Source organism: Phascolarctos cinereus, unplaced genomic scaffold (assembly GCF_003287225.1).
Source record: "Phascolarctos cinereus isolate Bilbo 61053 unplaced genomic scaffold, phaCin_HiC Scaffold_4;HRSCAF=312, whole genome shotgun sequence".
NCBI lineage: Eukaryota > Metazoa > Chordata > Mammalia > Diprotodontia > Phascolarctidae > Phascolarctos > Phascolarctos cinereus.
This window is the reverse complement of record NW_027555847.1, coordinates 482023723-482036465: the sequence shown is the minus strand read 5'-3', so window position 1 is coordinate 482036465 and position 12743 is coordinate 482023723. Positions and strand designations below refer to the sequence as shown.

Genomic DNA, 12743 nt, shown 5'->3' with positions numbered 1-12743 from the left:
CTACTCCCTGCTGGCTCCCTCAGAATATTGTTTCTCAAATTATACCCTCTTTCATGCATCTTCTAGCTCTACCTTTCCAAACCTATAGAGCAGTCCACAAATTTAAAAAAAAAATTGTTGAATTTATATCTCCTGCCCAGATCTCAATGAGCTCTAGAACCACATATTTCTAACTGCCTTATGGGGCCTCTCCTCATAAATGTCCTATTTAGCACCCAAACTTAACAAGTCTAAATCCTGTTTTATACACCTTCATCCCCACTCTCTCTCTCTCACACATAAAACTGGTCTTTTCGCTGACTTCACTATTTTGGCACCCTTCAGTGTTCAATATAGCAATTTGTTTTATTTATCTTTAAGACATTTATGTGTTATTAGTCAGTCGACAAACATTTATTGAGTGCTACATATTTGCCAGGCACTATGTTAATCACTGGGGATTCAGAGGCTCTCGAGGAGTATACAGTTTAATGTGTATAATAGCTATGGATGTGTATGTCTTTATCTGTTATTGGTCTGTAACGACATGAGAATTGAGACTGTTTATTATCAAAACTGCATCTTTCCTAGTGCCTAGCACAGTCCTCTGTATACAGAAGGTGTTTAATAGCCATCAGTGGAATTAAATTGAATCTTCTGGAAGTGTCTGTCTGATAAAACTGGAACAATTAATCACATACGTCTGTTGTTGTTTACAACACCTTCTATTAGGCAGAGGAAACAGTAAACAGAACATCAGTCCTAATTCTCAGTAATGAGGAGGAACTAGCAAGTACCGTGATAAACAATGGGAACCCTGGGAGGAAAATGACCCTGCGGATTTAGTGTTTATGAAAGGTAAGAATAATATAGACACTAGTCAGGTCTAACAAGTATCATAAACTTTCAAGAATGTTCAGGAAAAAAACAGGTATAACTTTATAACATGGGATTTTATCATGGAAGAAGCTTTCTGTGAGATTGGAGGCTCTTAAGAACAAAAATAGAAAGTGCTAGACAAGGACAAAAATAGAAAGGCAATTAATGTGGTTGTGTAGATGTGCAGTGTACAGAACAAAGGACTTAGGATCTGGAAAGCCCGAGTTCAAATGCAGCCTCAGACACATACTAGTGGGGTATACTGGAAAAGGCACTAAACTTCTCTCAACAGAAGCAATAATTTCACCCACCACACATGGTTGTTGTGAGGATCAAATGAAATAATGTTTATGAAGTGCTTTGCGAATGTTAAAATTCTATATAAATGCAAGCTATGGTTGTTATTGATGTTGTTGTTGTCCTCCAATGAGCTCAAATTTTAAAGACAGATTGAGTTGACTTTGGTCCATAAGGAGTTGTTGGTGTGGGGGAAGAATCCAGAGCCCTTCCCTGTGGAAAGGGGTAAAAAGATATCCAAGAATACCAGAAAGGGCATGACCTGGGCAAGGCGAGGGTTTTGCCTTCCAATGAGATCAAATTTTAAAAGAAAAAGTAACAAAGATGAAAAAAGGAGAACTTAGCCAAGTACCAATACAAACTAAATTGATAGAAATGTAAGAACGCTGTCAGAAAGGTAAAGCCCTAGAATCCACTCAGTTTTCTTTAAAAGTCAATGACAACAAAAAATCAGGAGGCAAGGAGAAAAATGAAGGGACAGGCTCATTGCTTAGGATGGTTTGGAAAATATTAGTGGATGGCAGAGAGAAAGGAAAGCTATCCAACTGCTATTTTACTTGTTTTCTCTAATGTAAAGAATAATCTTTAGACTGAAAGGGTTATAATAAAAATAGTCATGTGGGAACTGAAGGTCAAAATAAGAGAGAAACAAATATAATAAGAGAAACAAGAATGAGAAAATCAGAGTAAGAGAGCATGTATTTTCTCTAAATGAGTCAAAATTCTCTAGCTTGAAAAAATTGCATCAAAAGATATTGAAAAGATTTTACAGGTATGCCCTTTGTGCCATTATTTGTGATTTCTGATCACCAAAAGCTAACAAATTTTCACATAGAACAAGTCATACTCAACTAACCATATTTTGTTTCTTGAGTGGTTACTATATCAGTAGTCCAGTTGTGATAGGATATGTTTGGATTTTAGTAAGACATTTGAAAAGGTCTCTCAAAATAAATGTATGGACAAGGTAGAGGACTAACTAGATGATCACTGTTCAGTCATTTTCAGTCATATCTGACTCTTCACGATCCCATTTGGCATTTTCTTGGCAAAGATACTAGCAAACCACTTCCTTCTCCACCTCATTTCACAGATGAGGAAACTAAGGCAAAGACTTGCACAGGGTCACACAGAAAGTCAATGTCTAAGGCCAGATTTGAACTAAGGGAGAGGAGGCTTACTGACTATAGGTCCAGCTCTCTATCCACTGAGCCACCTAGTTGCCCAGATGATGGTACAGTTAAGTGTATTCAGAATTATCTGATTGCCTAGATGCAAAGAGAGTTGGTCAATGAATCAATGTCACCTAGACCGAGGTCACTAGTGAAATTCCACACATCTCTGTCCATTGACCTTATCTGGTCATCACTTTCACCAGTGTTGTTGATAAAAATAAAAATTACATACCAATTAAACCTACAAGTGAAAAAAATTAGAAGTAACTGACGTCATTGTTAGCTGACAGAGTCAAGACATAAAAACATCTAAATACTGGGAACAAGATGAAGTTTCGTAGAACATCTGGCACCTAAGATTTTAAAAACTTTACAAGTAGAGGACAGGGAGATTTTAAGGACAGCAGTCTTTATTTTTGTTTTAATTATGTTGGTTTTAGTGAACTGTTAACTCAAAATGATTTAACATTGTGACTTGGGTGTGGAAAATACTAATGTGATCTTTTGCTGAATTAAGAGAGAAGTATAGATTCTATAATGGGAGAGAACATCATCTCACTGTATGCTACTATGGCCAGAACACAAATAGTGAATGACATCCTTTTATGAATATCATATTTTAGGAGTGATACTGGCAATCTTGAGCATGTCCAGAAAAGGGAAAAAAGAATGAAGAAGAGTCTCAAAATTAAACAACCAATTAAATGAACAAACAAGTAAAGGAACTTGGGATGTTTAGCCTGGAGAAAAGAATACTTAGTGAGCACATGATCATTGTCTTCTACCATTCAAAGGGCTGTCATGTAAAAGCTTCAGCTTGGCCTGAAAGATGGAAACTTATGGGTGGAAATTATGGGAAAGATCTCATTGTAATGTGTGAAAGAACTTCTGAAAACAGCGAGAGCAGACTCAAACTGGAATGGGCTGCTTTGTGTCATTCTAAGATGTGCATTCCTGAAAGCATTACTATAGAGGCTAGATTAAAGATATTATAGAAGGAATCCATGACTCACATGGAGGTAGACTAGATCACCAGAATCACATAGTTAGAAGGGACCTCAATTCCTTTTTCTGCAAAGTAAGGAAATTGGATGAGATGACCTCCAAAGGTAGAATGGTGGATATGGAGTCATGCTCTGTCTCAGACAATGGCTAGCTGTGTGACCTTAAGCTAATGTCTCAGTCTAATTTTCCTTATCTATAACATAATAGCACCAATCTTACATGACTGTTGTGAGCATCATTTGCAATAATACATGTAAAGTACTTTGCAAAATTTAAAGTGCTACATAAATGTTAGCTATTGTTGTTGTCATATTTCTAGGTCTAAATTTATGAACCTATGAATCAGTTGCTATCAAGTCCAACTTATGCTTGAACTATACTCCTCATACAGTTCCCCCCCAAAAAGTTGTCATTTTGGTGCCTGCTGGGCCAACTGGGTCATTTGTCACCCTCTCTCCTCTACCTATGTCATATTTGATATGTGTTTTTCATATTAGAAAACAACCAACATGCCTCTCCTTTGTCCCCAGTCAAGGAAAAAAATGCAGTTGAATCTCTTGTTCATTCATTCCACTGACTTCATTTCTGTCTGTATTCCCCTCACTGCCCCCAAAAAGCTATAAACAGAAAAGTGATTGTGGGGAATATGGACTAATTATCAGTTACCTAATATCATGAGCCTGCCATTTCTTCTAAGAGATGTAAGCCTCATAAAATAAGAATTTCTGAAAGAAATTATTTTGGAAATTACAAATCCACTTAATTATTTTTTTTTAAAGTAGTCATTTGCTTTGGGTAAGTTCTACAGTGTTGGGAAGCCTACTATCTCCTGTAGAAACCTAACTAACTTTTGAAAATCTCTAAGTCTTAAGACATTTTTCCTAATATCAAAGTGAATTCTGCTTTTGTTGATACTTATACCCATACCTCCTAGTACTAGTTCAGCCTTCTGGGGCCAGAGAGAAAAAGTCATCACTCTAGGCTAAATACCCTAGTTCCTTCAACAGAGCATTATAAAGCATGATCTCTGGTACCCTAAAAATCCTGGTTGTACTCTTTCAGAGTCACTCCAGCCCGACAATGTTCTTAAAATATGGTATCCAGAATTAAACACAATGTTCAAAAGTGATCTGATCAGAGCAAAGGACATTGAATTATCACCTCCCTTGTTCTACATGCTATGCCTGTCAGTGAAACCTGATATGTGTATGTGTGTGTGTGTATGTATGTATGTATGTATCTATCTATCTATCTATCTATCTATCTATCTATCTATATCTATCTGTATGTATGTATGTATGTATGCACATATACACATATATATATATATATAGATATGTTTAAATCACATCAGCACATTTTAAGCTTTCACTTTACTTAATTCTTTAGATCTAACTACAACTCCCTCATACTGTGCTTGTGATCACAAATATTTGAAACTAAGTATATAAATGTATATTTCTATTACATTTCATATTATGAGATTCAGAACATAGTAATAGCTAAGGTATTGTCATCAAACGTGCCACTGTCCCCCTTACTATATAACTTTATATCATCTGTAAATTTAATGACCTGGCCATCTGTGCAACTCACAGAAATAAATAATCTGTGACCATGGATAATTTATTGGGGCACTCACTTCCTCCAAGTTGAAAGCAATTTTATTTTTTAAAATGCCCTCTGAATATAGTCATCTGACCACATCTAGTCCAAATAACTGTATGTTCATTGATCCCCAGCTATACATCTTATCCAAATAGTTACCATAAGAGATTCGGACAAAATCTTTGCAAAAATGCATGTATATTATGTTTATAGCAGTCATGTTACCTACTAATACACTAACCTCATCAAAAATCAATTTCATTTAGCCTGCTTTTCCTGTTCTTGATGAAGTCAGGCTGGCTTTTAGTGACTGCTTCATCCTTGTCTAAATGCTCACAGATCATAAGTTGAATAAAAACATCTAGAGTTTTGCCAGAAATTGAAGCTATGGTCTGCTATTGTCTTTTATGAAAATCAGGACATTTGTCCATCTCCATTACTGTAGAACACTGGTCTACAACTTCTCAAATATCATTAACATCAGATCAGACACTCTATCAGCACACTGGGAAAGTGTTCTTTAGGACCTGATAACTTGAACTAATTGGTAAGTGGCAGCTGCTCTCTTAGAATGATCTCACTTATCTTGTTTTAACTCCCTGTTAAACCTTACTGTCTAGAATCTTTCCAAATCTGTAGATCTTTCTCCCTTGTAGAGAAAGCAGAGACAAAAATATGAGGTGAGCTTCTCTCCAACACTTAGAGAAAATTATTTCCATCATTACCTCCCTGTCTGTGATTCAACGACCTATTGAATTATACCCCCAAAAAAATCTTTTCTATTTCCACTGAAGACACCACTCCAGTTACCCAGGCACGTAATACTGAAATCACCCTTGACTCCCTTCTATCTTGCCTCCATAACCAATCACTTGCCAATTCTTATTGACTTTACTTCCAGCACATCTCTCAAATGTGTCTCTTCTGCATCCAAGGGTTATGATTCTGGTTTGGGGTCTTATCCTTTTTGCCTGAACTACTACTAATAATAATAACCTCCCAACTGGTCTCTCCACTTCCCATATCACCCATCTCTAATCCATCTTGCATACAGTTGCCAAAACAATCTGCTTAACATCCAGCCATTATAATATCATCCCCTCGATCAAAGGTTTTCACTGTCTATAGAACAAAATAACAAACCTTGGCTTGACACTTATGTCCAACCTCTCCTCTCCCTAGCCAATAATCTGGCTCCTATTTTCCTTTCTAGACTTGTTTCACATTATTCTCACTTGCAAATTCTATATTCCAGCCACTATCTGTTCCTAACACTCTATACCCCACCTCTGGGCAAATACACAGGCCATCCCTCCATCTTTGTGACTCATTCCTGCCTCATCTCTGCCTCTCAGAATTCCTGTCTTCCTTCAAGACCCAGCTCAGGCATCATCTGAGAAACCTTATCTGATCTCCATTCCCCCTCTCAGTTTTTTAGTGCTTTCTCCTTTCCCAATTTTACTTATACCATGCTTTTTTTTTCTTATAGTATATATATATATATGTATATATATATATATGTGTGTGTGTGTATGTGTGTGTGTGTGTGTGTGTGTGTATATATTTTATCTCTCAGTAGAATGTCAGTTCACCACACCTCCCACAGGAAGTCTAGTGATAGAACTACTTGCCAGATGAAATAGTCCAAGGCAAAAAAGCAAGCCTGAAGTTGCCAGTCTTTTTTATTTGATGGACCAGCTTCCTAACCTCCTTGCCACTGCCATAGAATAGATAGAGGAACAAAAGATTGTTTTTAGTTTGATGCATCATGTCAAAGCATCAAGTTGTTCCCTCACTGAGTCACACATATCCTTCTACAACCCAGAGGTTTCCAGGGGTTCACCCTGGAATAGTACCTATATAGGACAATTTAACCCCATCTATACAACCATAGCGTAATATGTAGTATTTCATTATAGGGCAATAAGTGCTTCAATATGAATAATGGCCTACACAGTATTAGAATATTAAAGATATACAATGGTTTTAGGCATTATGTGACACAATTTCAAATCTTTGCTTAAACCTGAAACCTATGAAAGGGGAGTATTTTTTCTACTCAATTCAATTAAGATTAGAATGAATTATTTCACTCCGTCCTTTCTCCTTCTAAGGATGACACAAAAGTATTTGACCAGTTCTCTGATACTATACATTCATCATTCTTGTCCCAAAATATATCCTGTTTTAAAAGACACTATGGATAGCTTAGGCCATTAAGGTAGAGGCAGAGCTAAAGACCATGACTCTCAACAAGTCAGATGTTTTTCCATTGCAGCATCTTTACTTCTCCAGTAAAAGATGGGATTAAAGATTCTCAGGGCACTGACATTTGAAACACTTAAGAGTATTTAGATGGTATTTACTTGTTATGTAGCCAAATAATCTTGGGCTTGGGGTTTCCTTCTGCACGGCAAGTAAAGTAGACAGTGTTCCCTGAAGTGACATCCACGTCTTGGGGCTCAAAGGTAATTCGAGGTCTCTCTGTAACAAAACAATTAAGTTGACTTAGGAGAAATCTTAAAAGATTAATATTTCACCATATGCTACAGAGGGTGTTCAAAAGGAGCTGGAGGAAAAATTAAGAGCTCTTTTGGTAAGTTAGGCTTATGTGAAAGTGGAAGTTTACATAAGGTTTCATCAGCTAAGAAGAAATCATGAAATATCACCCTATCCTTTCATCACCATTTTTGCATACTTAAAGGCCTTTAGACATCTCAGTTGTATTTTCTGTTTGGTAATTAGAAACATTTTTGCTTGCAATTCACCCCATGGAAAAATCTGCAGTGCAGCATTTTAAGTCAAGCTTTCTGAGTGCTCTAATTTCTAAAAGTTCAAAGCAACTGTATTTATGGGAAGATTTGGATTTTATGGGTCAATTTTTCAAACCAAGTAGCTAAATTAAACTTGCAGTTTTACATGTACTATTCCTGGACAATTAGCTTTCTAACCACCCAGTTTATGCATTTTATTTGGGGTTTCACAGGCCAATCCTTAAACCTTGATGAACAAAAATGCTTACCAATGCAAGCTAATGTTCCTTTCCATAGACTAAAGTTTGAGTGCTAGAAGCATGAAAGCATTTTAAATTTAATTGTAATAAAGCATGTTTAAGATTCTTCTGAAAAGGCTCATATCTTACTCAATTAAATTTGGAAGGAGCCATTGTTCAGATAAGTGTTTCACTTTTTATAGCAAATCCCATACTTCCTCTTTATACTTTATGGTGTGTCAAAATTCAAGTTACTACTACAGCCTCTTGTCATGAAGATTGTCTCATATCACCTGGTGACATCTGGCAAAAAATCAAGAGGAAGATCTGTAAAAGAATCTTTCACAATCATTTGAGTTGATTACTTTATTTAGGAAAAATGGGAGAGAAGCAGTCAGTGAACTAGATTTATATAGCTCCTGCTGTTTGTCAGGCACCATGCTAAGCACTAAGGATACAAAGAAAGGCAAAAAAAAATTTTTTTAAGTCCCTGCTCTTAAAGACTTGACAGTCTAATGAGAAACAACACGCAACAAAATGTACAACAAGGTATCTAAAGGACAAATTGGAGATAATTTTAGAGGAAAGGCACTGAGGACTGAGAAACATTTCTTGTAGAAGGTAAGACATTATCTGAGATTTGAAGGAAGCCAGAGAAGCCAGGAGGTAGGAATGAAGAGGGAAAGAGTCCCAGGCATGGGGGACAGACAGTGAAAATAATAAAAGGTAGGAGATAGTGATGTGCAAGGGACAGCAAAAAGGCCATTGTCACTGGATCAAAGTATACGTGGGGGTGGCTGGGAGGATAAAGTATAAAAGCATAGGAAAGTAGGTATAGGCCAGTCTTTGGGGGCCGTTAAAGGTCAAAGAGAGGATTTAGTTTTGATCCTGGAGGCACTAGGGAGCCATTTGAGTTTATTGAATAAGGGTAGTGGGGTGACTTGGTCAGATATTTGCTTTAAAAAGATCAATCTGACAGCTGAGAGGTGGATGGGTTGAAATGGAGAGAGACTTATGGAAGAGGGAACAATGAGCAGGCAGGAAGTGGTCAGCTCCCGCACCAGAGTGGAGTCAGTGTCAGTGGAGAAAAGGGGGCATATTAGAAGAAATGCCATGAAGATAGAAATGACGAGTCTGGGCACAGCATAGGATTATAAATCTAGCACGAGATGGACCATCTGTTCCAACCCTTCATTTTAGAACTGGGAAAAGTGAGGACTGGGGAAATAAAGTGACTTGCCTAAGGTGACAAAGGCAGTAAGCAAAAGAAACAGGATTTGAATTCAGATCCTCTGACTCTACAGCTTGTGTCCTTCTACTGTACCAAAGGATCAACCTTATAGATGAGGATTATAACATTGGCATTACATATTTTATCTGGACAGCTAGGGTGGGGTAGTAGAGTTCCAGTCCTGGAGTCAGGAAGACTCATCTTCCTGAGTTCAAATCTGGCCTGAGATACTTACTTATTACCCATGTGGCCCTGTGCAAATCACTTAACCCTGTTTGCTTTAGTTTACTCATCTGTAAAATAAGCTGGAGAAGGACCAGTATCTTTGCCAAGACAACCCCAAATGGGGTCACAAAGCCAGTCACAATTGAAAACAACTGAACAAGAACAATATATATTTTATAGAGTATCATGTGAAATGAATGTGAAAGCACTTCGTAGCTCAGAAAACCTAAATATAAGCCATTATTGTTATTTACCATCATCACAGAATTTTAATAGAATCAATATGAATTCATGTCATCTCATGTTATCAGTATATAGAAACCATGGATTATCTTATAAGATAACAGATTTGGACCTGGACGGAAGCTTAAACATCTTCATCCAATCACCTCACTTTGCAGATGAAGAAATTGAGGCACAGAAAAGTTAAGTCACTTGCCCTATGTCACACAGACAAAAAGAGGCTAAGCCAGCATGTGAATCCAAGAGCTCTGCCTGCAAAGCCACCACTTCTTCCAGCTCACCACATTTGAGAGAAACACATAGTACATTCTCACAAAGTTCAAAATGATTTTTAGACAATAAATATTCTTTCATTATGCACTCCTTTTTATCTGTTTTCATGTTTAGGTTTTGATTATGTTTAGGGTTAAAGGGAAAAAATAAACAAATGTCCATAACAGGAAATGAAGCTCTATCCTCCTTAAACTTCTACCATAAGATTAATCTGTTGTGCCTATAATGGCTTGATTCAAGTTGTCAAAATAGGAATATTATGGTTTACTTGTCTTATTAGTACAAATGTAGCATTTGTAAAATTTTAAAAAGTAACTACTGGAAAGCAACTGCACTCTTATTGACTAGTCAATAGAGAATTTCTTTATGCAAGATTAGTTTTTAAAGTAATCTGCTACATAAAAAACTAGCTTTGGAAATAGAATTTTTTCTTTAAGTACAATTAATAAATTTGCTAAATGTTTTTATTTGAGTTGCTATTTGATCATGAGTATCTGTATATGTCAATACTTTGAGGAGTTATGATTTCTCCAGGATGGCTACTCCCTCCATCAATGCAGATCATAATCCCTCTATGATTTAGCAGATGGTCTTCAAGAGTTGCTATGACCAAAAAAATGCATCATCTCATGGATGAACTGGCCTCTCTAACCTTAGCTTGCTTGGTCTTCAGACACCAGATATGTAGGCCATGCCTGGGACCAAATGTCAAGCCTTTTCACTTTAAAGCAAAAATCTGCTCACCCCTATCTTATTTGGCTATTAAGATCCTAGGGTCATCTTCTACACCAGTAGTAGCCACTAGTGTAGGAATTTAGTGAAAGACATCTCCAGAGTACATGTAACTTGACTTTCTATTATGTGGCTGGGATCTTTGATTGACCTGTGATTAGTCATTTTTATTATCCCCAACACTAAATGTGCCATGTTGAATGATCAATCATTATTATGGCCCCAAAAGAAAATGATCAGAAAATCCATTCATTCTGTGTTAATCATTTCCCTCTGTTAAATATTTGCAATTTATCCTGTGTAGAGCTTGTCTGAACATAGTTGTTTGTATATTGTCACCATCATCAGACTGTGTGTTCCTTGAGAATGGGGCCTGTCTTTTGACTTTCTTATAACCTCTGAGCTTAGCAGTGCCCAGAACAGTAGGTGTTTAATAAGTGTTTACTTACTCATTATTAAGTGCCTACTGCACACATAGCTCTGTACTAGATATATGATACAAAGAAATAGAAAATACAATTCTTGTCTATGTAGAGCTTACAATCTAGATGGGGTAATAAAACAAATATAGAAAAGCCATCTACAGAATATAAATAAGATTACAATAATATAGTATAAACTATATAAAAGAGCCGAAGAAATTGGAGTAAGGTGATCAAATTATGCTAAAATTAGTCAAAGAAGGTTTCTTAAAAGAAGTGATGAATATAAATTGGTAGAAAAGAGGTAAGAGAGTATTTCAGGAAAGGAAAACAGTATACAGTATATGCTAAGGCACAGAAGGAGGAAAACATAAATTAGGGAGTATAAGGATAGGCTGCTAGCAAGAGTAAAGGGAATATGGAAGGAGGTATTATTAGATGAGATTGGATAGGTAGGGTATACAGCAGACAATGGAATGTAATAAATGCTATATGGACAAGTTTAGATGTGATCCAATAGGTAATAGTCATTGTAAGTTTTGAAGGAAGATAATGACATTATACAAATCACATCTGACTAGAAAAATGATCAACCATGTGGACATAGATATTCTTCTTCATTCATAAATTGTTTCTTACAAAAAAAAACTCTCTCTTGACTCATGGGAAAAATCTTAAATTTTTCTTGATAAATATGTTCAAAACTGTCAGTTCACAAGGTCAATATCCTGAACTTTTAAGAGTTTCCATCATTACCTTAATACTTTACACTATATAATAATTTAAATAATATCATTTTCCACATTGACTATGAACATTCCAGACTTTAAAGCTAGTGCAATGGTAATAGATAATAGAGTATAATGCTATAAAATGTTTGGGATTCATTTATTTTCCTAGTGTAGTCAAGACTTAAAACATAAACTCAATAACTACTATTATACAGATATAAAATCATAATTTGCCTCAAATAAAATTTTATACATTATAGCTTAAAATTACCATTAACATAATTGCTTATCCTAATTGACAGTGTGGTACAGTGGATAGAATACTAGACTGGGAGTTGGAAGACCTCGGGTCTGAGCTCACCACTCCTGCGTTGGCTAAATCATATTAATTTTCTGGGATGTTTCCTTATTTGTAAAATGAGGGTGTTGTAAGAGATATCTCTAAAGCTTTTTCTGCTCAAAAAATACATGATCTTAACGATTTCCTTTAAAGATACCATATGATGCAAACAATTATAGTTGTTCTTTTTTAAAGAACAGCCTAATAGTATTTCAAAAACATATTTCCATGAGCAATTATCCAAGCATATATCTATTAACAGGGACGTTAAAGAAAGAGGATACATGAAAGTTCTAAGATATTATGAAAACGACTCACCACAGTTGAATTCATCAGCTGTTAAGGAGGCAACTGATCTCCCTTGAAGGCTTCTGGGATATTCACAGGTTGCAGCAGCCTGAGTGTGGCCATTCTGAGCATAGCCTTTTAAAAGCTGTCCCAGCCATGTTAGATCACAGTCACATACCAGAGCATTAGAATCCAGGCGCCTACACTCGGGAACAATTAAAACCAGGTCACTGAAATTGTTTCGAGTGAATAAATTTTATTGAATATCATTGAGCTTCCACGTGCCTCATTTTACTCCATTGACAAGGACATGCATTTAAATA

The 12743-nt window shown here is 36.3% G+C and overlaps 1 protein-coding gene across 1 annotated transcript in view; it reads right to left on the bottom strand.

Annotated features, from left to right (window-relative positions):
- PXDNL (peroxidasin like) overlaps nucleotides 1–12743 on the bottom strand; it is a 510805-nt gene that overhangs the window by 146587 nt on the left and 351475 nt on the right. The window contains 2 exon segments of the mRNA XM_020992584.2: nucleotides 7310–7427; nucleotides 12451–12620. Coding sequence (XP_020848243.1) covers nucleotides 7310–7427; nucleotides 12451–12620 — 288 coding nt within the window.